Source organism: Sorex araneus, chromosome 7 (genome assembly GCF_027595985.1).
Source record: "Sorex araneus isolate mSorAra2 chromosome 7, mSorAra2.pri, whole genome shotgun sequence".
Classification (NCBI taxonomy): domain Eukaryota; kingdom Metazoa; phylum Chordata; class Mammalia; order Eulipotyphla; family Soricidae; genus Sorex; species Sorex araneus.
Genome location: NC_073308.1, coordinates 21,650,234 through 21,677,369, shown reverse-complemented (window position 1 = coordinate 21,677,369; position 27,136 = coordinate 21,650,234). Strand labels below are relative to the sequence as shown.

The 27,136-nt window shown below is 51.8% G+C and overlaps 1 protein-coding gene across 1 annotated transcript; it reads left to right on the top strand.

Annotated features, from left to right (window-relative positions):
• The first annotated feature begins 4,169 nt into the window (after nt 1–4,169).
• Nucleotides 4,170–26,793, top strand: HHIPL2 (HHIP like 2). Its single transcript, XM_004613060.2, has 9 exons — nt 4,170–4,490; nt 5,748–6,400; nt 8,052–8,195; nt 10,378–10,706; nt 12,516–12,642; nt 13,497–13,642; nt 17,796–17,877; nt 25,121–25,203; nt 26,175–26,793. The coding sequence occupies exons 1-9, from the start codon at nt 4,170–4,172 to the stop codon at nt 26,396–26,398; spliced, it is 2,109 nt and encodes a 702-aa protein (XP_004613117.2). The 3' UTR covers nt 26,399–26,793.
• Nucleotides 26,794–27,136: the final 343 nt, after the last annotated feature.

Below are 27,136 nucleotides of genomic sequence, written 5' to 3'. Positions count from 1 at the left end.
GCTTTACCCATGCTGTCCATACCATCACAAGGGAGCTGTGCTGTGGCCCAAAAGAAACCTCCCAAAGTTGGGCCTTTGGCAAATGATTCTTTAAAGGAAGTGAATATAATCTATGAATAATCACAACACATACAGACATAAGGTTAAAGTGCAGTAGCATCAGGAGAAGCACTCCAGAGAAAACAGAACACAGGACACGCCCAGGTTTTTCACAGAAAAGGAAACACATCAACAAATCAGAAAAAATGTAAGTCAAGGGGGCAGTGAAATGCCTATTTGCTCCATTCAACTTACCTCAAACAGGCACATCTTTGGTAGATAAAAGACGTGTCTATTATGTTCAAGTTATTTAGTGGAGCAAAATAGATTTGGGTGGTTTTTCGTTGTTTGTTTTTGTGACCAAATTGGTGATGTGATGTGCAGGGGTTTGGGAGTCAATCCTCGTGGGCTTGAGGGAACCATATGGGATGCCAGGGATTAAACTCTGGTCAGCTGCATGCAAGGCAAGTGCCCTACCTGCTGTGTTATCTCTCTGGCTAGATGGTTTTTATTGAATGGAAATAAAAAAATATGGAAATAAGAAAGTAGTTTTTATTGAATTGAATGGAAATCTTAAAAAGATGCCATTGGCAGGGTGCAAGAAGGAAAGGAATAAATGTTCAAGAGAACATAAGCTCGGAAAAGCAAACAAGCAAAGAGACATAGGACAAGAAAGCGAGGTAGCAAGTTGATTTTTATTAGTGTGACAACTATAAACCACCATTCATTTCCCTGAAGGAGACATTCTTTTTTTAGGCTCCCTGTTTTTCAGGGCAAAAGGAATGCTGAGATGACCAGGTCAGTGGCTGCTGGAAAGTCCAACCGGCCCCACCTGGAGTGTGTGTTCCCCATGTAGCCCAGGGCCAGCCCGTTCCCCTCCTTTCTGAGAAGGCGGAGTGCTGGGAACTCACTGGCTGTCTTTCCTCCAGGCCTCACTTCTGCCTGAGGCTTCTGAAGCCCTGGCATGATCTCATCTTTGAGCAAACAAACCTGAAGAAACAACACAGGCACCCATGAGTTGTGGGTGCTGAATGGTGTTTAAATTGACAAGAGAGTCCTCCCGATTTATGATTAGAATATCATATGCGTTTAATGCAGTCCCTATCAGGATACCCATGACATTTTTCAAAGAAAAAGACAAAACACTCCTGAAATTTATATGGAACAATAAACCCCCACAAATAGCTAAAGAAATCCTTGGAAAAAAGAAGATGGGTGGCGTCACCTTCCCCAACTTCAAACTCTACTACAAAACAGTAGTAATTAAAACAGCATGGTATTGGGATAAAAACAGACCTGCAGATCAATGGAACAGAGTTGAATATCCTGTCACAGACCCCCAAATATATGGCCACTTAATCTTTGACAAAGGAGCAAGAAATGCAAAGGAACAAGGAAAGCCTCTTCAACAAGTGATACTGGGAAAACTTGATAGCTACCTGCAAAAAAAATGAACTCTGACCTATGTGTAATGTCAGACACAAAAGTCAGATTAAAGTGGCTTAAAGACCTCAATATCAGACATGAATCTATAAGGTTCATAGAAGAAAATGTAGGCAGAACTCATCATGACATTGAAGCTAAAAGCATCTTTAAGGACAAAACAGCACTGACCATGCAAGTGGAAGCAAACATAAACAAATGGGACTACATTAAACTAAGAAGCTTCTGCACTTCAAAAGAAACAGTGACTAAAATACAGAAAGAGCCCACAGAATGGGAAAGAATATTTATCCAATACCCATCTGATAAGGGATTAATATCCAGGATATACAAGATACTTGTATACGAAAAAACCTCCTTGGGGCTGGAGAAATAGGACAGCGGGTAGGGCATTTGCCTTGCACGCGGCCGACCCGGGTTCGATTCCCAGCATCCCATATAGTCCCCTGAGCACCGCCAGGGGTAATTCCTAATTCCTGAGTGCAGAGCCAGGAGCAACCCCTGTGCATCTCCGGGTGTGACCCAAAAAGAAAAAAAAAAAACAAAACCTCCAACCCCATCAAAAAATGGGGAGAAGAAATAAACAGAAGTTTCCTCAAAAAAGAAATACAAATGGCCAAAAGGCACATGAAAAAATGCTCCACATCACTATTCATCAGGGAGATGCAAATCAAAACAACAATGAGATATTATCTCACACCACAGAGACTGGCACACATTCAAAAGAACAAAAGCAACCAGTGCTGGCGTGGAAGTGGGGTAAAAGGGACTCTCCTTCACCGTTGGTGGGAATGCTGACTGGTCCAGCCTTTCTGGAAAACAATATGGACAGTCCTTCAAAAACTAGAAGTTGAGCTTTCTTATGACCCCGCAATACCACTTCTGGGAATATATCCCGAGGCTGCAAAAGAGAACAGTAGAAATGACATCTGTACCTATATATTCATTGCAGCACTGTTCACAATAGCCAAAATATGGAAACAACCCGAGTGCCCTAAAACAGATGACTGGTTAAAGAAAGCTTTGGTACATCTATACAATGGAATACTATGCAGCTGTTAGGAGTGATGAAGTCATGAAATTTGCTTGTAAATGGATAAACATGGAGAGTATCATGCTAAGTGAAATGAGTCAGAAAGAGAGGGACAGACATAGAAGGACTGCACTCATTTGTGGAGTGTAGGGTAGCATCACATGAGGCTGACACCCAAGGATGGTAGATACAAGAGCCAGGGGGATTGCCCCATAGTTGGAAGACTGCTTCGTGAGTGGAGGGAGAAGGCAGATGGAATAGAGAAGGGATCACTAAGAAAATGATGGCTGGAGGAATCAGTCAGGATGGGAGATGCGTGCCGAAAGTAGATAATGGATCAAACATGATGACCTCTCAGTGTCTGCGTTGCAAGCTATAATGCCCAAAAGTAGAGAGAGAGTATGGGGAATATCGTCTGCCTTAGAGGCAGGGGGAGGGTGGGAAAGGGGGGGTATACCTGGGATACTGGTGGTGGGGAATGTGCACTGGTGGAGGGATGGGTGTTTGATCATTGTGAGATTGTAACCCAAACATGAAAGCGTGTAACTATCTCACTGTGATGCAATAAAATTTAAAATTTTTTTAAAAAAAGAACATCATATTAGGATATAAGGCTGAATTTTTAGATAATACATTGAGAATGATATATAATAAACACTGCTTGGCAGCAGTAGATATGCAATATCAATATTAAGAAAATTATTTTGGGGGCTACACCAGCAGTGATCGGGGCTAACTCCTGGCTCTGTGTTTAGGGATCACTCCTGGTGGTGCTCAGGGGACCAGATGTGGTACTGAAGATCAAAGCTGTGTGCAAGGCAAGCACCTTGACCTCCATACTTTCTCTGACCCTCTGTGGCTTTTTTTGGCCAGTAGGTAGGCTTCAGTTTATGTAAATAGATGTCCCACTCCTTGCCTTAGCATCGGTGTAGAGTGTAGCCAAGGACACTGAGCCATATCCCAATTGGTTCATGGATATATGCTCAGGACACCCCGCCCTTTATTCACAGAAAGAATGGCAACCCATCTTCTCTGTGTCCTTACGGAATGATCCAGCGGCCTGTCGACTGTTGGCTTGGCTGACTCTCCCCTCTCCTGCGGTGGACGCAAGGCTCATGCCCCATCTCCTCTCCCCCAGTTCTGGTGTGCTGCTTTCAGGTCCCCAGCAGCCAGACAGCTCAGCCTGTCTCTGCCACCTCCTTGCAGCCACTGGGTGCTGGCATCTTGCCTTCCCAGTCTGATGTCTAGGGCTGTGCAGAGTGGGATTCTCCATGGAGACTGGACTACACCACTTAGACTGTAAACAAAATGTGAGCTTCCTGGCCGACTCCCTGCAGCTTTCACAATCTACCACCTCAGTCACTGGCACCATTGCACCTTTTGACTAAGCAGCCGTGCACCCCAATAAATCAGCAGTCGGGGCTTGGGACTCGTGCCAGCTTCTCAGAAGGGCTAGGGGAACACATCTCTCTGCTTTTACAAACAGAGCAACCAGGGTCCCGGCAGGGATGTTGCCCAGAAACCAGCTCAGTGAACTTGGGGGGTTGGGAGGAGGAGAAGGAAGGAAGGGAAAATCCGGGGGAGGGAGGAACCAGCCCAGAGCGAAGAAGCCAACCTGGGCATAGTGGCAGCTGGCGCCTTCTCCTGGGACCAGATGCTTAAGCCACCCACTGCTAGGGGTGCCCCTGAGGGGCACCCCCCCTGGCTCCCTACCCCGACTGGCATTTGTTGTCTTTGCTTCACACTGCTGGTGGCCCAGGTGGGCTGGCTGTGGGGCCACCCCCAGTGTCTGGATTTCGGGCCCCCCTTCCAGCCACCCCGGCACCTGGAGTTTTGCTCAGACTACCAGTCCTTTGGCTGCTGTGACCAGCGGCGGGACGAGCGCCTGGCTGCCCGCTTCAGGACCATCATGGACCACTTGGATCCGGGAGGCCACCAGCTGTGTGGCGGCTACATTAAAGACATCCTATGCCAGGTAAGCCTGCGGGAAGGGGGTGGGGGGCAGCAGCCTTGGAAGAACATCAGGGTCCCCAGCAGTGGGGGTGCTGGCTGGAGAGCGCCTTTGAGGAGCGCCGCTGCCGCCAGCCTCTGCCTGGGCTCGGGGTTCTGCTGGCCCCACGGCTTCCAGGCTCGGAGGTTTGGGGAGAGCATCAGGGAGCATCAGGACCCTCACTGGGTCCTCGCTGCCAGGGTCTGTGGCGAAGGTGGCGGTGGTGCTGTGGGGGTGTTCCCAGAGGACTCAGGCTCACCAAGGGCCAGTTCCACACACCTCTAGGAACGCAGGCTCTGTGGGAAGCAGTTTGAGGGGTGCAGGGCATGGAAAATCTGATGGGAGAGGGTGTGGGGGGGTCAGGGCACGGGTGATACTCAGGGCCAGTGGCATTTATTTGGCTCTCCCTGAGGGTGTCAGTCCACACCCTGCTGCTGCTGGCATTCCTCGACTGGGGGTCCCTGTCGCTCCAGTGTGACCAGGGCGCCCAGCCTTCAGGCACAAAGGCAGCCACGGGGATGCCCAGCTCTGCTCTCCGGCAGGCTGCATGCCCTCAGGGGGCGCTGCTCTGGGCTGTCCCCTGGGGGAGGAACTGGAGCAACCCCGAGGCGGTTTCTGAGTGTGCCCCCACTGCCTCTGGCCTCCTGTCCCTCCTACTGAGGGGTGAGGGGGCTGCAGAAAGCTGGTCTCAGCACTCGTCTTGGGGGCCTCTGATGACTCAGGGCAGAGCACAGGGTCTGTGGAAGGCCATCTCTCAAGCCCCCATTCCCGGGTGTCCCCAGCAGTGATTTGCAGGGAGAGGGGACCTTCCCCTCTGGTCCTGGGGTGCTATTGGCAACAGTTGAGCAGCAACAGCCTGGCCCAATCTAGTGGTCCTGCGACTGTGCAAATGAGGCGTTGGAGACCCCCAGACTGCAGACTCCTCCTTTTGGTGCCCTTCCCCTGAAATCAAGGTCCGCACACAGGCTCGCAGCTTCTCTGCATGCTCTCCAAGACCTCCCGGGTGAGCGGGGTGGGGTGGCGGTTCTCTGTAGCCCGTGGACCTCCCCCTTTCTCCTCCCCACCCAGAGTGCCCGTAGAGGGGTTCATGAGTCCCATCGCCCACCCTGCAGCCTAGGACAGAGAACTGGAGGGGCTCCCGCAGCCGGGACAGCGGGCTCCTAGGGCGCGCTGTGGCGGACAGTCCCGTCGCCTGAGCAGGGAGAAGTCTGGGTCTGGCCAGAACATTCCTTCCCTTGGCAGGAGTGCTCGCCCTTCGCCGCGCACCTCTACGACGCTGAGGACCCCCACACGCCCCTCCGGAGCCTGCCGGGCCTCTGCCGCCCCTACTGCTCCGCCTTCCACGCCCGCTGCGGCGCGGCAGTGCCCCTGCTGACCAGCGACCCGCGCCTGCAGCAGGCCGCGGGCACGGACGGGGCCCACTTCTGCCGCCTCCTGGACCTTCCCGACCAGGACTACTGCTTCCCGAACGTCCGGCGGCGCGGCCACCTCGCCCGCGGGCTGGGCGCGGTGGCGCAGGGCCCGCGGGGCTGCCTGCAGCTCTGCGCGGCCGAGGCGGCCAACGGGCTGCGCAACCCGGTGAGCATGGTCCACGCGGGCGACGGCAGCCACCGCCTCTTCGTGGCCGAGCAGCTGGGCGTGGTGTGGGTGCTCCTGCCCGGCCGCAGCCGCCTGCAGCAGCCCTTCCTGGACCTCAGGAGCGCCGTGCTGGCCACGCCGTGGCTCGGGGACGAGAGGGGCTTCCTGGGGCTGGCCTTCCACCCCCAGTTCCGCCACAACGGCAAGTTCTACATCTATTACTCCTGCCGCGGCAAGAGGAAGGTGGAGAAGATCCGCATCAGCGAGATGAGGGTGTCCCGGGAGGACCCCAACCGAGCGGACCCGACTTCGGAGAGGTGAGAGCGACGCTGCCACCACACCCCTGGTGTCGGTGTTGGCGCAGGAGTCCTGCAGGAGGGAACTGGGGGCGGGAGGGTCTGCTCTCAGATTGACCTGTGACCCTGCATCATTTTAGGGTACAACACAGGAACTTGAATATCTTTGCAAGTGACCCGCACAAGGAATCTGGTTTCTGTCAACGCACAGCATTACGGGGCCTCTTGTTGGAGAGGGGCATCCCCGACGGTGCTCAGGGGTCATTCCCATAGATGCTCCGGAGACTGTGGTGGTGTCAGGGATGGAGCCAGGCTTGGGGGCAAGACAAGCATTGTACCAGTTGGGCAATCGTGCTCCAGCCCTACTCATTGTGTTTCTGCGTGATGAGAACTTTTGTTTGTCTGTTTGTTTTTCTGGGTGTGGGGGTTTGTTTTGGTGGGCTCTGGGCTTGCTCCTGAGCCTGCACTAGGGATCACTCCTGGTGGGGCTTGGGGGACCATTTGGAGGGCCTGCTGTCAAACCCAGGTCAGCTGCGTGCAAGGCAAGTGTACTATTGTACTATTGCTCTGGTCTCAGAATGTTTTATTTAAAAAATCACTTTTAACCACACTGCTTGAGTGCTGGGATTACTCCTATCTTGGTGTTTGGGGATATCATTCTGGCATTGTTTTTTGGGGCGGCATGCAGTGCCAGGGATGATTTCAGTCTTTTGAACTATCTCCTGGTCCTGATTATTGATTAATTATTGATTGATTATTATTGATTAATTATTTTTGGGGTTTTTTTTGGGGGGGGCACACTGGCAGTGCTCAGGGCTTACTTACTCTTGACTTTGTGCTCAGAGATCACTTCTGGTGGGAATATCACCTGAGTCAACCATGTGCAAAGCAAACACCCTACCCACTGTACTATTCTCTGACCAGACTGATAAGAGACTCTTCTTTTCTTTTAATTTTTTATTGAGTCACCATGTGGAAAGTTACAAAGTTTTCAGGTTTAAATCTCAGTTATACAATGCTCGAATACCCATCCCTTCACCAGTGCACATATTCCACCACCAAGAATCCCAGTATAGCTTCACCCCGCACCCTCACCCCCCTAACCCCCCCATGCCCTTAGTCCCCCCACCCTTAGCCCCCCCACCTGTGTAACTAATAAATTTCACTTTACTTTCACTTTGATTGCATACAATATTTCAACAAAACTCACTGTTATTGTTTGGAGAGAAGAGACTCTTTTTGTTTGTTTTTAATTTATGGATCACACATTGTGGTGCTCAAGGATTACTCCTGGCTCTGTGCTCATGGTGGTGCTCAGGGGACCATATGGAATGCCAGGGATTGAATCTGTTCAGCCGTGTGCAAGACAGGTGCTCTACTTGCTATACTCTCTTTCTATACTCTCTTCAGCCCCCTGATGAGAGATTTTAAGACCTACTCTGTCAAAAACTCTCAAGTATGTTAGACATATTTGTCACCACACTGTGCATTGCATCCCATAATTTACTTTATAGCTAAAGTCTGTACCTTTCAGATTGCCCTTCACCTTTGCCACCCTACCCTGTCTTCCATGACAACCACAAATCATGGGCCAATCACTTTGGTCTAAGAAGACATAATTTCAGCTTGTCTCAAAGTCTGACACACATGTTTGGTATCTTTGTCCATACAGGGTCATCTTGGAGATAGAAGAACCAGCCTCAAATCATAATGGCGGGCAACTTCTTTTTGGCCTGGATGGCTACATGTACATATTCACTGGAGACGGAGGACAGGCGGGGGATCCCTTTGGCGAGTTTGGAAATGCTCAGAACAAGTAAGCTAGATGGAGACGGGTGTCCTTGTCCACTTAGTGTAAATCTTGGGGCAATGTTTCTGCTGAAATGGGGGCTGCAGGGGGCCAAACAAATCACTCACTACAAGCTGGTACCCTCACAGTCGAGGTCCTTGGAGAGACACATGGCTCTTGGTCCTTTCAATTCAGGCCTCAAGAAGTCTGACGATTAATGTGATGGTTGGTCAGTGGAATCCTCAGAGTGCTAGGTAGAGATGACTTCTGAGTTTTTCATATACACAAGAGCAGGACATTATTTATTGAACCTAGCTCTGATTTTCCAAAGCAGCTTAACTGCACACAGTGATTAGATATCATTTCCCAGTCTCTGGCCCAGCAAGAATTTTAAAGAATTGATTTTGCTCACTGATGTATCCCAGCACACAGACCAGTGCAATGGAGTCACTCCACCAATACTTTGGCAGTGAATGAAGAGTCAGTGTGGCTACGGCCCCAGGAAAATAGTGAATAGGGATGTTAAGTAACTGTATCCAAGGACAAACAGCAAGTAAGTGGCAGAACCAGAATGCAAACTCATCCAGCCTGGTCAGAAAGTCCAGTGAGGCTATAGGTCATGGCAAAGGTCAGAGTACGTCTGCCCTCTGCACAGCGAACACTTGGTGCCATAGTCCTTAGTGACAGAAATATAAGGATGACAATCAAGAAGTGCTGACGCCTGCTGACTGCCTACTGTGTCAGGACTCGCATCGCCTGCTGTGTGCACAAGAACTCACCCCATGCTGCAGGGAATGAGGCCTCCCTGGCTCCACCAAGAAGGGGACCGGGTCCCGGGAACATAGTCTCCTTCAGGGCTTCTAGAAGCCTTATGTGGCTCTACCAACCACAACCCACCTTCCTGTCTGATGGGTGTCAGAATTCCTAGCATTAGACCAAACCCAAGAAACACTGTCCCCATCTTCATAGTTAAAAAAATTGAAGCTTGTCCTGAGGTCACATGGATCAGGACCCTTTCATACTGTGGATCTTTTGGACCTTAAAACTGAGAAGCCTTCACACTGTGTGTGTGTGTGTGTGTGTGTGTGTGTGTGTGTGTGATTTTAATATCTCTATCTCTTTTGGATCTATCTACCTAATATCTATTTTTATTATCTGTCATCAACTACTATTTATCACCTATCATCAAATCATGTTCTCATGTCCTCCTTTTACCCATGGATTCCCATTTCCTTTAAAAAGTTATTTTATTTCAGGGGCTGGAGCGATAGCACAGCGGGTAGGGCTTTTGCCTTGCACGCGGCCGACCCGGGTTCAAATCCCAGCATCCCATATGGTCCCCTGAGCACCGCCAGGAGTAATTTCTGAGTGCAGAGCCAGGAGTAACCCCTGTGCATTGCCAGGTGTGACCCAAAAAGCAAAAAAAAAAAAAAAAAAAAAAGTTATTTTATTTCAAATGTTTCTTGATTGGGTTGAGACTATTTAACATGAGATCTATACTCTTTTATTTTTTTATTTTATTTTCAGTTTTTGGGTCAAACCCAAAAGATGCTCAGGAGTTGCTCCTGGCTCTGCACCTAGGGATTACTCCTAGTGATGCTCAGGGGACCATATGGGATGCCAGGAATAAAACCCAGGTTGACTGCATGCAAGGCGAGCATGCTGCCTGTTGTACTATCACTCCGGCTCTAAGATGGATCCTCTTATTTTTGGGGGGTGGGGGTTTGAGTCACCCCCTGGTGCTTGGGGGCTCTTTCCCATTCAGTGCTTAGGAAATCATGTGATGCAGGAATTAAACCTGAGGTTTCTACCTGCCAGGCATATGCCCCAGCCCTGGCAGCTACCTCCCCAGCTGCTCTGACCACTTGCTAATACAGCACACACTATTGTCAGTGATGGGACAGCAGATCTTTGGCGTACAGATGCTTGTGCCCCTTCCCCACTGGGGCAATGTTAGTCAGAACCACATTGAGGTGCCACCTCATGTTCGGGATGACTCTTGTCAAAGCAGCCAAAGATTCAAGTCTTGGCGGGGTGTGGCCAACTTTGAATTCTTGTTTGTGGGGAGGCAAACTAGTGTTAGTGGCCTGGGAGAGTTTGGGAGAAGGCCTCACAGTCACCCAAAGGGTGACTGGGCTACTGAGCGGCAAGGGCTGTGGGCTAGTGCCAGGCCTTCACCTCTGCCCGTTTCTCCACCTGCCTCTTTCAGAAGTTCCCTTCTGGGAAAAGTGCTGCGGATTGACGTGAATGGGGGCTCAGACGGCCAGCGGTACCGGATTCCCCCGGACAACCCATTCATTTCTGAGCCAGGAGCACACCCCGCAATCTATGCTTACGGGGTCAGAAACATGTGGCGCTGTGCTGTGGACCGAGGGGACCCCACCACACACCAGGGCCAGGGCCGGATCTTCTGTGGGGACGTGGGACAAAACAGGTTTGAAGAGGTGGACATCATCCTTAAAGGCGGCAACTATGGATGGAGGGCAAAAGAAGGGTTTAGATGCTACGACAAAAAGCTCTGTCACAACTCCTCCTTAGGTAAGGGAGACGAGCTCTGGGGGGTTTCTTGAATGAGTCTGGGGTTGGGGCATGGAAGTGGGAGACACTGTGTCCCTTTGGAGAGCTGGGGGGCCCTTGGCACAGCAATCACTGGCCAGTGCTTGCTAGTGGCATGAATTCTTTTTAAAATTAAGGTACCGCAATTTACAAAGTTAATCAAATTCCAAGTGTACAATTTTCTAACACCAATCCCATCACCAGTATCAGGGACCTCTCCTGCCTGACACAGGGACCATCTAGGCTGCCAGATATCAAATCCTGCTTAGCCACATGCAAGGAAAGAGCCCTAAAGCTTGTACTATCACTCTGGCTCCTCATGTCATGAATTTGGGTCTCAGATGGGTTGGGCGAAAGTGGGATTGACCCACATCTACACTTTATTGCTTGGGGAGGGGGGCATATCCAGGAGTGCTCAGGGGTCACCCCTGGCTCTGCACTCAGTAATTACTCTTGGTAGTGCTTGAGGCACCATATGGGATGCCAGAGATTGAATCCGGACAGCTATGTGCAAGACAAGTATGCTACATACTGTACTATTGCTCTGGCCCCCTATACATTTTTTAAATTAAATTTATTTGGGGGGGGGAGCTGGCGTTTGGATCACACCTGCTATGCTTAAGGGATAACCCCTGGCTCTATATTTAGGAATGGCCCTGGCGGTGCTTGGGGGAACATATGTGGTGCCAGTGATTGAATGAGGGCTGCTGCATGCAAGGCACATACCTTACCCCTTGTGTTATTTTCCCAGCCCCCACACTTATACTTGAACTATTCCATGCAATTTTTAGTGCACACATTATTTTTTTAATTGAATCACTGTGAAATAGACCCTTAAAAAACTTCATGATTAGTAGGTTTCAATCACACAGTATTCTAATACCCATCCCTCCACCAGTGTACATTTCTCAGTGTCCCCAGTTTCTGTCCCATCACCCCTCCCACCCCTATCCTAGCCTGCCTCTATTCTATGGCAGGCAACTTTGCTTCTCTCTCTCTCTCTCTCTCTCTCTCTCTCTCTCTCTCTCTCTTCTCTCTCTCCCTCTCTTTCTCTCTCTCTCCCCCCATTCTCTTCCGTTTGGGAATTAGGCACACACTATTTTTGAGAAGAACTGACAGGAGGAAATTGGTGATATACTCTTTTATTTATGTTTCAATTGGGTCAGCCCTCTGAAATGATATTTCTTCTAGAGCCAATCCTTTGGTATAGACCTTAAGCAGTAGGTACGCCTTAATTACTGCTATTAGCATATTTTGTCTTCTAAGTTACAAAGCATTCTTAGAGACTATCACAAACCAGCAGGTTCTCCAAGCCTGTTTTTCCATCTAATGTCATCTTGTTCAATGTTGTTTCATGTTCTAGTATTGGCACAACAAAAACAAGCATCAGCAGTCAGTCAATGAAACTGTTATTCATTATCTGAGAGTGGCCTGCTTTGTTATACATCATTTCCCCAAAAGCCCCATTTCCAAGATCCTCTTAGAGCTAGGTGAAGACTTCCTACAATTTGTAAATTCTCAAGTCTGGGAATCTCCTCGGAAACACATAAGTGTGCAGATTCCCAAATCCCTGCCTCACAGCAAGGGTATCTGGGCTTCCAGTTCTGCTTGGGGTGGCCAGTCAATGCAGAACTCCCAAATTGACTATTGAAAGACTAAACACAGTCCATTTGGCTGTTTGTCCAATCAAAGACCGAGAAGTAGAGTGTTTCAACCCAGCACTGACAGCCAAAGGCCCTCTCTGTCCTCCTCAGCCTCCTTAACCATGCTCTCTTCTTTGTTCCTGGCCAGATGACATCCTGCCAATCTATGCTTATGACCACACAGTGGGGAAGTCAGTCACTGGAGGCTACGTCTACCGTGGGTGCGAGTCCCCAAATCTCAAAGGCCTCTACATCTTTGGAGACTTCATGAGTGGGTAAGGATACATTGGCCCCCTATCTTTTATTGTGGTTTAGATTTCAGTGACATGTGGTGAAAGGCAGTCTTTCAGAGTAAGCTTGAATAAAGTTTTACAAATGTAGACACTTGCATTTCCTCCAACCATATCAGCGAATAGAACATTACTGATATTCTAGAAGATTCCCTCTTCTCCCTTGCCAGTCAAAACTGTCTCTTTTACACACACACACACACACACACACACACACACACACACACACACACACACACACACACCAGCCAGAGATAATTACCACTTCCATCACAGATTAGTTTTGTTTCTGGAACTTGATCTCAATGAAATCATAGAGTATTTGCTCTCTTCATCTCACCTCCTTTTCCAAGTTTATTTATTTACTGAAGTCACATTCTATTATGAGTCAATTTTGGTATATTCTTGGAATTTGATACTACAAAGCAGAAAAAGGGATAAATTACTGATATATAGAACAGCATAGATGAATTTCCAAGACACTATTGAAGGAAACTGACTATACACTTACAAAAACAATGCAAATATTTGGGATGTCCTAATGCTATGTTCTACTTCAAATGGGATTTGTCTTTCATAGGGGAACTTTCCTCATGGGGAAAAGCCCTTTCATGATAGAAAATGACCTCCCCCTTCTGGCAGAGAGAACTGAGGTATCTGAGGCCACAATCTCATTCCTGGGAGAGTCTTGTTATTGATCCGCTCAATCATTATTGGTTCAGCAATCTCTATTACTGAAAGATGCAGTCCTAGTGAGCAAGGGTAGAGTCTAGGAAGAAAAATAGCCTGCAAGGCAGAAATATGGATTCCTAATCTATAAGGTTTTATTTTTCATCTAGTCGACTTATGGCTTTGCAGGAAGACAAAAAAACCAAGAAATGGAAGAAACAGGACATTTGCCTGGGCAACCCAGAGTCCTGTGCTTTCCCCGGGCTGGTCAGCACCTCCAGCAAGCATATCATCTCCTTCGCTGAGGACGAAGCAGGTACCGAACATTATTGTTGATAGTGTCATACAATAGGGCTGGAGCGATAGCACAGTGGGTAGGGCGTTTGCATTGCACATTGCCAACCCGGGTTTGATTCCTCAGTCCCTCTTGGAGAGCCCAGCAAGCTACTGTGAGTATTCCGCCCACATGGTAGAGCCTGGCAAGCTACCTGTGGCATATCCGATATGCCAAAAACAGTAACAACAAGTCTCATAATGGAGATGTTACTGTTGCCCGCTTGAGCAAATCGATGAACAATGGGACGACAGTGCTACAGTGCTACAGTGTCATACAATGAGCAAATGCTGCTTCTCTTCTTGCTGTCACTGAGATGCCTTTTAGAATAGACTGGGTGTTGTCCTAAGCACTGTACATTCATTTGGGGGGGGGGGCAAAAAAGGATGCTTAGCAAAGGAAGATGGTGGTGGTGGTGGTGGGTGAGCATAAGAGGATGGACGACAGACTTACTCAGCTTGAATTCATTGCCTCACATATTTTGGATCAGCAAATGAATAGTTGGGGGAAGGCGAGTTTCCCAGTGATAATAAGGAGCCCCAGAGTCCCCCACTGATTCTCTGCCAACTGGGGTGGCAATTCAGTGTTTGGGCCGTGGGGGTGTTGATGCTGGGGCCCTGTGTTGCCATGAACCTCAGGGCCTCTCCAACAGCACCTAGGGAGCCTCCAGGGCCACACCAGCAATGTTGGCGTCACACATTGCTAGAGATGGACTAGGGTAGGGTGAGTTTCCTACATCCTGATGGCAGGACTCTCTCCCCAGCCAATGGAATTGGTCAGCCTATAGTTGCTGCATTTCATTTTGGAAGGCCCCGATACCCTGGTTTGTTCACTTGTATTTGGACACAGCTTACGGGTTTTAGGTCTTCATCTTCCCCAAACAAATGGACTTACCTACTCACACTTTGTCTCTCATTCGACCGAGGGCAGGACCTGTGCTCTTTCTGGGACCGGTGCTGAGGGGGTCCTGTGGGAGGCAAGGAGTGAAGAAAGTCACCCCTCAGGACCCACCAGGCCTGGGAGTCTCTGGCAGCACAAACCAGAAGCTCAAAGATTTTTTTTTTTGTACTTTTTCATCTTGGGGTCATACTCTGCTGTGCTCAGGGCTCACTCCTGGCTCTGTGCTCAGAGATTATATATTGAGATCATTTGTAGTGTCAGGGGTCGAACTCAGGTAGACATGTGCAGGCAAGTATCTAACATGCTGTATTATTTCTGGGGCACAAAGAGTTTTGTTTGTTTGTTTGTTTGTTTGGGGGCTACACCAGGCTCTGCACTCAGGGGTCGTTCCTGACAGGACTCCGGGGACCCTATGGGATGCTGGGGATTGAAGCTGGCTGCGAGGCAGCTGTCCTCCTCACTGTACTGTCTCTCCAGCCCCACAGAGATTTCTTAACTCTTGGATTCCTTTCCATCTCTGAGCCCTGGGGTGGCTGGGTGGAACCTTTCCTTCAACAGCACAGAAAAACATCCTTCTTCCCGCTCCCTCCTCCTCCCCCTCTTCGCCTCCCTCCTCCTTTCTTCCTTTTCCCTGTGAACAAACAGACAGTAGAGAGAATCTTGAGGAGGTCAGAGGCTGTTTTGGGAAATCCAAGCATTCTTAATAGAGAAAAGCCTAGGTGTGTTCCAAACCGGAAGTCCAAGCTTAGAAAAAAGGGAGAGAAGCCTCGGGCTGGCGGGAGGTTGCCCAAGGGAAGTGGAAGATGGAAAGTCTCAGGCTTAGGGGCTCTCCCGGGTGCTGGGGCTGGAAACTGGAGTAGCCCCTCTCTCCCTGGGCCCCAGGGGGCTTGAGTCTAGCAGTGGTGGTAGTCTGTGAAAGTGTGTGTGTGTGTGTGTGTGTGTGTGTGTGTGTGTGTGTGTGTGTGTGTGTCTACACATTGGGGTGCTTGGGGTGCTGTCTGCTTGGGTCTGTTCATTTTCAGCAGTCACAGGAGGCGCAGCCTGGGTGGCCTGTTCCTGCTGGTGTCCTGCTGCCCGAGCAAACAGCCGTCTTGGAAGGCCAGGGTGCATCTGGTCAGTGGCGGTGCGGGTTGGGCTAGCGCTCGGGAGCAGGGTTCCACCCAGGGCCGCCAGCCAGCAGCTGCCCCGGCCAGCTCTTTCCACCCGAGTCACTAGCTTTGTGGCTCTTTTGGCGCTGCAGAATTCCAGTTTTCTTCCCTGAGCTGTTTTCCCCTTGTACAGACTATTTCCATCTCAGCCTCACTTGATTGTCAGACAGGCTCGACAGTCATCTTTCTATGGGTGTGTGAAGTAAAATTGTTTCATTGAGGGAAGACATAAATGCTCAGGAGAATGTGAGGTTCTTCAGAGAGACAATAAGGCCCCAAGTAGAGGCGAGTTAATACAACAGAGTTTTGTTTTTGTTTTGGGGCCACACTCAGGACTTACTGAGTGTGTCCTGCCGGCTCTGGGCTCAGGGATCACTCCTGGTGGTGCAGGGGCTAGCTGGATCCAAGGCAAATGCCTTGGCCCTGTCCTCTCCCTTCAGAGAGACAGAGAGACCCAAGACATCTTGAATGGAGCTGGTGCTGCACCTTTCTGCGATGGGGAAGGCGCGCGGGAGTGGGGCTGGTCAGAACCAGGCAGGGCCTCCCGAGCTGGCCTCTAAGTGCTGGGAATCCTGAGGGCTTGGACATATAGCCTGCCCCAGAAGGCTGGTGGCAGCGGGAATGCTGGGCGGACCCTCACATTGTTTCAAGAAGTGCTCAGGAGGCCCCACGACACCCCCTCCCAGAATACTGGCCAATTGGCCCAAGAGTGTGATGCTAGGACCCAAGGCTGTGGTGTTGACTGGTCCAGGAGGAAGACAATGGTTTCCAGGACCCAAAGCCTCTGACCTCGGGGCATCTCTAATGTGTTCATTAGCATCATTTTCCTGCCTGGAGCTGACAGGGAGCACGGTGTATGGCATGCCACAGAGTGAGTGAATCAGGACAGTGATCAAGATTAGACCCAGTGCCAGCCCCGAGCAGCTAAAAATAGAAGAGTGGGCGGGAGACCGAGTACAGCAGGTAGGGTGCTTGCCTTCCACGAGGCCAGCCCGGTTCAATCCCTGGCACCCTGTATAATTCCCTGAGCACCACCAGCAGTAATCCTTGAGCACGGCCAGGTGTGACCCCCAAACGAAAGAACAAAAGTATATGAAGGTGACTGTTGATGACCCAACACGTTCTAATGCAGTGTCTGACAGGCCCCAGATATCCCATGATCCTGTTTGACAAAAGAACAGACACTGTGTGAGAACATTCTCAGAGCAATTGCTAGTAACTAGTTGGTGTGTCAGAATTCACGCTACCATCCATGGACCTGTGAGGGCTCCTTGGCTTCCTGGGGCCAGGAGCTGCTTTAAGGTGGGGTGCTTTCTGAGAAGCGTGGTGTGAGGCGATTCCGTCCTTGTTAGACCATCGCAGACAGGACGTGTGTGTGTGTGTGTGTGTGTGTGTGTGTGTGTGTGTGTGTGGCGGGGGGGGGGTGTGTGTCTCACCACATACTCTGCCGGCACCATCACTGTCTCTGGGACTGTGGGCCAGACCATGGTGAATAGCTGCTGTGAAGAGGGTGGCCCGAGGGTCACCCAGAGGGATGGGGGATGAGGAAGGTACGGCCTCTTCTCACCACGTGCAGGAGAAGGTGAAGGAGACCACGGGCAGAGGTGCTGACCACAGGGTTATGAAGAGATGAGAGTAGTGGCTGAGCAGCGGAATGGGCAGGGGAGGGGGACCCCAGGCCTGAAAGGGGTAGAGACGGGGGAAAGGGTGAGGAGGCTGGTCTGGGTGAGAAGGAGCAGCAGAAACCAAGGACTGGCTGTGCCTTGGGGTGCTCAGAGAATCCTCCTCAGGATTGGTCGGGGGAGGTTGCGGGAGGCCTTTCCCAGGCAGTGCTGAAAGCAGCTCCCTCAGTCCATGGACACGGACACAGATGTTCTCTGCCAGCCTCCTCAGAACTGGGCCTGGGGGGCCCCTGGTGGACTGTGCTCTACGAGGTCACAGCTGCTGATTGCCCAGCTGCAACCCCAGGACGCTGGGCAATATTCCCAGGGCTCAGTGCCCTCAGGGCCATAAGGTCGCCCTGTTTCTGGGCCCCAGCAGGACCTCTGTCCTTCCTCCTCTGACTGACGGTCTATTCCTCTTCCTAGGGGAGCTCTACTTCCTGGCCACCGCCTACCCCAGTGCCTTTGCACCCCGCGGATCCATCTACAAACTTGTTGACCCATCAAGGTGAGATTTGGTTTCTTGTGTTACTCTGGAGCAGTTTTTAATCTATTCCATGACGAGTCACAAAAATAGCCCTCACTGCACAAGAATGAGCAGACACGAATTTGTTTTTATTGACATCTGATAATCATGTAGAAACACACATGTATCACAATGCTACAGTTCATGAATTTTCACCAGCACACCAGACCCCTGTAACCAGCACCCAGATTGACAGACAGCAATGCTCACATACACCATCAGATCTCTCTCAAGACCTTTTTTTTTTTTCTTTTTTTGCTTTTTGGGTCACACCCGGCGATGCACAGGGGTTACTCCTGGCTTTACACTCAGGAATTACTCCTGGCGGTGCTCAGGGGACCATATGGGATGCTGGGAATCGAACCCGGGTCGGCCGCGTGCAAAACAAATGCCCTACCCGCTGTGCTATTGCTCCAGCCCCTCTCAAGACCTTTTTTAAGGGTAAAATATTTTCATTTTTTTGGTTTCTTTTTAGGCCACACCCAGCAGTGTTCAGGGGTTACTCTTGACTCTGCACTCAGGGATCACTCATTGTGGTGTTCAGAGGACCACGTGGCATGCCAGGGACTGAACCCAGGTTGGCTACATGCAAGACAAACACCTTACCCACTGTACTATCGCCCCAGTGTTAAATATCTTCTATCTTAAAAAAACATATTTTTGGTAGTACATGCTGAAGAATTTAATTTTTTCCTAATTTTTTTATTGATTGGGATTTTGTGGTATATGATACTATACCAACAGCACACCATCATCACCCACCTCTTTCCCCTAGGATCCTGATGACTCACCTCCCTGCCCCTAACTCAGTTGCATGTACCAGTTTTCTGTAGAAAAGACTCTTGATTTTATTTATTTGTTTTTTGTTTGGGGGACATGGCTAGCACTGCTCAGAAATTCTTCTCAGCTTGGTTCTTGGAGGTGTTTCCTAACTGCTGGGTGACCATGTGATGCCAGGGATTGCAGCTGGGCCTCATCCATGCAAATCATGCAAACTATCTGTATTTATTTGGTTTTTGGACCATACTCGGCTGTGTTCAGGGTTTTCTCCTGGCTCTGTGCTCAGGAATCACTCATGTGGGTTCAGGGGCTGGGGTTGGGAGCTCTAACTGGGGCCAGCTGCATGCAAGGGCAGCCCCTTAATTGCCGGCCTGTCTCTCTGCTCCCCTGCACCTGCTGAACTAGCAAATAATGCAGAAAATCTGCCCCTTTGGGACAAGCATGTGTGCAGGACAATGTCACGGGGATGACGCGTGAGCTGGGAGACAGTCTCTAATGCTGTGTCGAGGGCTCTGAGCCTCTCAGAGCGACACATCAATGCCCGTGACTCCTTTTTCCTTCTACTTCTGGAAACTTCTGTCTGAATTCTCCCTCTGATAAAGGTGCAGGCACTCCCTCGGTTTAGTTGGGGTCTCAGGACCCATAGAAACACCTTCAGCCATTAGGTTTCTCGGAGTCTCTACTTGACTCTGTTTAGGGTCCAGCAGCAGTGTTGATCCACTTGGTTCGGTAGTTTTCTCCTGAGTGTTGCTCAGGAGCCTCGGCTTACTGGGCTGCTCAGCTCGGGGGCCCAAAGACCCACCCAGCACTGTGGTGCCGGATCCTCTGGGTGAGCCTGGCACTTCTTGGCGAGGGGTCTTCAGGGCTGCCCCAGGGGCTGTCGTGCCTGTGCCCTGAGCCCTGGACTAAAGCCCCGCCCTGCAGCTTGACCGTTCACGCCAGCACACAACCTCCCCTCTCTGGGGTTCACTGAACCACCAACAGACGAGGCAAAAGGGGCGCATGCGCAATGGTTGTGCGTGTGGGGCCTGCGTCGAGGTGGCATGGGGTGCTGCCTGCGTCCAGCTAGAGGGCTCAGCATCGATCTCAGGAAAGAGTCAGGGCACAGTGAGACCCGCAGAGAGGACGTGCTCGAGAGGCTTGGCGTGGGGGTGGGGGCTTGGCAGACCTTGACCCAGACCCAGCCTGGCACAGCGCCCTGAGGCAAAAGGACTCTGGAGCAGCTGGTCTGAGAAGCTCCTGGAGAAGGCTTGGCCTGTGCCCGGGGCACTCTGCTGGCTTCTGCCTCCTGCTTCAGGCACAGGGGGCCCTTCCTCCTCAGCCTTCCCACAGCTGACGTTTCTGGAGTGATTTCTGTGAGCAGGAGCAGTGCCTCAGGCTTGCACTTAAGCCCAGAAGGATCCCTCTGAGGCAGGTTGACACCGATTATCACTTAGGTGAGGTCTTTGGCTGACGAAGGCTGGGAAGGCTGAGCCCTGCTCTGAGAGTGGGTGTTCTTACCACCAAGGGCAAGATGCAGCGGGGCAGAACAGCTCTAATCAAAGGATTAGTGTACCGAAGGAAGGATCGAGAACTACCTTGCAGGACTGCAAGGTAAATTCCTGGAGAGATTTTCTTTCCTTCATGGATTATGAGTTGTGAGGGGCCTTCAGTTCCGGGGAATAGAGCCCAGTGATTCACACCGGAAAGATACGTGCTCTAATACTTGGGTCACATCTCCCGCCCCTAGGAGGATGGTCTTAAAGGAAATTACTGTCACCTCCACCACACCACTATCACCAACGCCACAGTCACCCCTCCAACAGCACCACCACTGCCGTCACCTCCTTCATGGCCACCACTATTAGTCACCACGACACCCTCTACAATACCACATCACCACCACTACCCTCCTGTTACCACAACCATAACCACCACTACCAGTACCCCTCCATCACCAACACCATTGCCACCTCAACCAGCACCACCACCAGCTTGCCAGCATCCTGATCACCACCAGCATCCTGCCCTCAACCACCCCCATGACCCCCTCCATCATTACCACCACTGTCACCATAAACAACTCCCCCACCACCATCATCACCTCCATCTTTACCAACACTGTCACCATCACCCCCTCCACCACCAACACCCCCTCCATCATTACCACCAATGTCACCATCACCCCCTTCATCATTACCACCACTGTCACCATCACCCCCTCCCCCACAACCATCACCCCCTCCATCACTACCACCACCGTCACCATCAACCCTTCCACCACCAACACCCCCTCCATTACCACCACTGTCATCATCAACCCCTCCCCCACCACCATCACCCCCTCCATCATTACTACCACTGTCACCATCAACCCCTCCGCCACCACCATCACCCCCTCCATCATTATCACCACTGTCACCATCAACCCCTCCCCCACCACCATCACCCCCTCCATCATTACCACCACTGTCACCATCACCCCCTCCCCCACAACCATCACCCCCTCCATCACTACCACCACCGTCACCATCAACACCTTCCCCACCATCACCCCCTCCATCATTACCACCACAGTCACCATTACCCCCTCCCCCACCACCATCACCCCCTCTATCATTACCACCACCATCACCATCAACCCCTCCATCATTACCAACACGGTCACCATTAACCCCTCCTCCACCAACTTCACCCCCTCCATCATTACCACCACTGTCATTAAAACCCCCTCCTCCACCATCACTTCCTCTATCATTACCACCACTGTCACCATCACCCCCTCCCCCACCACCATCACCCCCTCCATCATTACCACCACTGTCACCATCACCCCCTCCCCTAACATTATCACCCCCTCCATCATTATCACCACTGTCACCATCACCCCCACCCCCAACACCATCACCCCCTCTATCATTACCACCACCGTCACCATCAACCCCTCCATCATTACCAACACGGTCACCATTAACCCCTCCTCCACCATCACCCCCTCCATCATTACCACCACTGTCACCATCACCCCCTCCCCCACCACCATCACCCCCTCCATCATTACCACCACTGTCACCATCAGCCCCTCCATCATTACCAACACGGTCACCATTAAACCCTCCTCCACCAACTTCACCCCCTCCATCATTACCCCCACTGTCATTATCACCCCCTCCTCCACCATCACCCCCTCCATCATTACCACCACTGTCACTATCACCCCCTCCCCCACCACCATCACCCCCTCCATCATTACCACCACTGTCACCATCAACCCCTCCATCATTACCAACACGGTCACCATTAAACCCTCCTCCACCAACTTCACCCCCTCCATCATTACCCCCACTGTCATTATCACCCCCTCCTCCACCATCACCCACTCTACCATTACCACCACTGTCATTATCACCCCCTCCTCCACCATTACCCCCTCCATCATTACCACCACCATCACCATCAACACCTTCCCCACCATCACCCCCTCCATCATTACCACCACAGTCACCATCACCCCCTCCCCTACCACCATCACCCCCTCTATCATTACCACCACCGTCACCATCAACCCCTCCACCATCATCCCCTCCATCATTACCAACACGAACACCATCAACCCCTCCCCCAACAGCATCACCCCCTCCATCATTATCACCACCTTCACCATCACCCCCTCCCCCACCACCATCACCCCCTCCATCATTACCACCACTGTCATTATCACCCCCTCCTCCACCATCACCCCCTCCATCATTACCACCACTGTCACCATCACCCCCTCCCCTACCACCATTACCCCCTCCATCATTACCAACACGGTCACCATCAACCCCTCCTCCACCAACATCACCCCCTCCATCATTACCACCACTGTCACCATCACCCCCTCCCCCACCACCATCACCCCCTCTATCATTACCACCAACATCACCATCAACCCCTCCATCATTACCAACACGGTCACCATTAACCCCTCCTCCACCAACTTCACCCCCTCCATCATTACCACCACTGTCATTATCACCCCCTCCTCCACCATCACCCCCTCTATCATTACCACCACTGTCATTATCACCCCCTCCTCCACCATCACCCGCTCCATCATTACCACCACTGTCACCATCATCCCCTTCCTCACCACCATAACCCCCTCCATCATTACCACCACTGTCATTATCACCCCCTCCTCCACCATCACCCCCTCCATCATTACCACCACTGTCACCATCACCCCCTCCCCCACCACCATCACCCCCTCTATCATTACCACCACCATCACCATCAACCCCTCCATCATTACCAACATGGTCACCATTAAACCCTCCTCCACCAACTTCACCCCCTCCATCATTACCACCACTGTCACCATCAACCCCTTCCCCACCATCACGCCCTCCATCATTACCACCACCATCACCATCAACACCTTCCCCACCATCACCCCCTCCATCATTACCACCACAGTCACCATCACCCCCTCCCCCACCACCATCACCCCCTCTATCATTACCACCACCATCACCATCAACTCCTCCATCATTACCAACACGGTCACCATTAACCCCTCCTCCACCAACTTCACCCCCTCCATCATTAGCACCACTGTCATTATCACCCCCTCCTCCACCATCACCCCCTCCATCATTACCACCACTGTCACCATCATCCCCTTCCTCACCACCATAACCCCCTCCATCATTACCACCACTGTCATTATCACCCCCTCCTCCACCATCACCCCCTCTATCATTACCACCACTGTCATTATCACCCCCTCCTCCACCATCACCCCCTCCATCATTACCACCACTGTCACCATCACCCCCTCCCCCACCACCATCACCCCCTCTATCATTACCACCACCATCACCATCAACCCCTCCATCATTACCAACATGGTCACCATTAAACCCTCCTCCACCAACTTCACCCCCTCCATCATTACCACCACTGTCACCATCAACCCCTTCCCCACCATCACGCCCTCCATCATTACCACCACCATCACCATCAACACCTTCCCCACCATCACCCCCTCCATCATTACCACCACAGTCACCATCACCCCCTCCCCCACCACCATCACCCCCTCTATCATTACCACCACCATCACCATCAACTCCTCCATCATTACCAACACGGTCACCATTAACCCCTCCTCCACCAACTTCACCCCCTCCATCATTAGCACCACTGTCATTATCACCCCCTCCTCCACCATCACCCCCTCCATCATTACCACCACTGTCACCATCATCCCCTTCCTCACCACCATAACCCCCTCCATCATTACCACCACTGTCATTATCACCCCCTCCTCCACCATCACCCCCTCTATCATTACCACCACCGTCACCATCAACCCCTTCATCATTACCAACACGGTCACCATTAACCCCTCCTCCACCAACTTCACCCCCTCCATCATTACCACCACTGTCATTATCACCCCCTCCTCCACCATAACCCCCTCCATCATTACCACCACTGTCATTATCACCCCCTCCTCCACCATCACCCCCTCTATCATTACCACCACCGTCACCATCAACCCCTTCATCATTACCAACACGGTCACCATTAACCCCTCCTCCACCAACTTCACCCCCTCCATCATTACCACCACTGTCATTATCACCCCCTCCTCCACCATCACCCCCTCTATCATTACCACCACTGTCACCATCAACCCCTCCCCCACCACCATCACCCCCTCCATCTTTACCAACACAGTCACCATCAACCTTTCCACCACCAACACCCCCTCCATCATTACCACCACTTTCACCATCACCCCCTCCCCCACCACCATAACCCCCTCCATCATTACCACCATAACCCTTTCCACCACCACCAGCACTATCATTCCCTCCATCACCACCACCACCAGCGCTTTCACCACGTACTCTACAATCATTCTTACAACTATTTCTACAGCTATGAGCACCAACAACACCGACACTTGTTACAGCTACCACCAACATCACCTCCACCAGCACCACTGTCACCATCAATGTCACCACCACCAACACCCTCACCACATCCATCACCGCCCTCTTACTCTGTGGCACAGGTGCGATGTGTTCCAGATGCTCCTCTTACTCCCACGGAAATGCTCTCGGCTTGCAGCGTGCCAGGCGTAACACTCTGCCCAGCCCCAGCACTGCTCTTCCAGCACAGAGCAGTTGTGAGGGGCGTGATTTTTCCTGTTTGGAGATGTGGGAACTGAGACTTGTCAAATTTCTCTGCCCTCAGTCCTAGCGCCCCTGCCCTGGTGGCACTGCCTGCAGTGACCCTGGGGCGTCCGTGACCTGTCCTTTTCCCTCTGAGCTCACAGCCTCCTTCCCAGGACAGCTGCCCTGTCGTGTTCGGGTGAGGAGGGCTGAACCTGGGGCTTGCCAAGTGGTGCCTTTGGGAGTCTCTGGTTCTGGGCCTGTCTCACAAAGCCTCCTCACTCTTTGTCTTTTAGGCGAGCGCCCCCAGGGAAATGCAAGTACAAGCCCGTGCGGGTGAAAACCAAGAGCAAGAGGCTCCCGTTCAGGCCGCTTGAAAGTGAGTCCGTCTTCCTCCGGGCTCGGGCTTGGCATGGAGGCGCGGGGCCACACCGTGACCCCTTCACACTCTCACATGGAGTGGGGGTGTCATGGTTTCTCCTGAAAGGCTTAGCCAGGCCGTACTTGGTGGTTCAGCCTCCACCTCTCTCCTCGCACCTGCTGTGGCCACTGTCGTTCTCTCCACTCATTCGCTCCCCCCTTCACTTCTGTGACCCAGCACTTAGGATTCACTGAGTACTTGTTGAGTGGGGTCGCAGCTGCGCACTGGCCTTTGGGAGTTGAGAGTGAGAAGGAAGTGGGGTTCTAGGAAAGAAGGAAGTTCAGCGGATGGAGAGACCCCAGCATGAGGACTTCTTCCTTGTGCAGGGGACACCTTCTGGGTCCCAGCTGCCCTCTGGGGCTGGAGAGCGAGTACGGTGGGGAAGGTACTTGCTCTGCATGCAGCCAACTGGGTTCAATCCATGGCACTACATATAGTCCCCAAGACCTCTAGGAGTGATTCCTGAGCAAGTGAGTGAGGGAGGGAGAGACAGAGGGAGAGAGGAAGAGGGGGAAGGAAGGAAGGAAGGAAGGAAGGAAGGAAGGAAGGAAGGAAGGAAGGAAGGAAGGAAGGAAGGAAGGAAGGAAGGAAGAAGGGTGGGAGGGAGGAAGGGAGGAGTTAGAGAGGGAGAGAATGGGAGGGAAAAGAGAGAGGGAAGTGAATAGGAGGGAGGGAAGGGAAAGGAGGGAAAGGGAAGGGGAGCAGAAGGGAAGGGGAGGGAAGGGAAGGGAAGGGGCAGGAAGGGAAGTCAAGTACTTCAGGAGACCAGCGCACTCAGAGTAATGCGGAGGGAATAAAAGCAGCTGGCTTGCAGAGAGGTGACATGCAAAGGCCCTCCTGCAGCCATCGCCTTCCTGGGTGGCACGTCCTCTCCTGGACGCTGCTTTCCAGGGTTCTTATGTCCCCCTAAATAAACGCTTGTTTCCCAGAGACAGTCCTGACCTTGCTCCAAGAGCAGTCGGAGAAGGCTGCTCAGAGATCAGCCAACACCACTCTGGCTTCAGCTCAGAAGGGCCGCGCCAGGAAGCCCGCTGCGCCCAGCAGGAGCTGGAAAACATTCCAGGGGCCGGGGACCCATGAGAGAGGCAGAGCCTGGTCCCCCGGCCCTCAGGGCCAGAGGAAGAAGAGTCAGCATACCCGCCATGGAGAGTGAAGCTGGTCAGCCTAGCGTGTCCCTGACCAAGAGACCATGCAGGGGACACGGGGACAAAGAACCAGCTTGCAGTGAGTCCATGGCTGGTCTTGGTCCTTCGGAGGAGGAGTGGAGGGGGGCAGGCACTGGGCTTGGTGAGTGTGCCTCCCCCTACCCCTTCATGTCTGCATGTATGAAGGGATGCTTTTGCCTGCTTCTGTGGGGGTGTCTGTGCGTGGGGCACACCACATGGCCCTTGCACCTGCCCAGTGGGGCCCCCTCACCTGCAATCCTGCTTGCAGTCAACTTGCTTCTTATTCTGCTCTGTCCTGTCTATCACTCGGGTAATAAACACACTCTTGCGCCAACACCCGCCCTTTGATCTCCTTTGGCTGTTTTGTCCAGTGTTGGGAAACCTTGCAAGCCTGCCCAGTTTCTGTGAGAGCCAGGCTTCCCCTCCTGCATCAGCGCCTGCCCATGGTCAGGTGAACAAGGAAAGGGCTCTGCTGGCCTGACCTCCCTTGCCCCCTCACACCCAGTACCACAACAGACTGCTTTGCTTTGGCCACTTTGGGCAAACACTGGCCGCAAGCAGCAAAATTGAGGACAGTGGGTAGGGTGTTTGCCCTGCATGCATCCAACCTGCATCCAATCTTGGCATCCTATATGGTCCCCTGAGCACTGCCAGGGGTAACCCCTGAGTATTGCTGGATGTGGTCCCCTAAAACAAAATAAATAAAAGGGCTTTGAGGTCTTGAA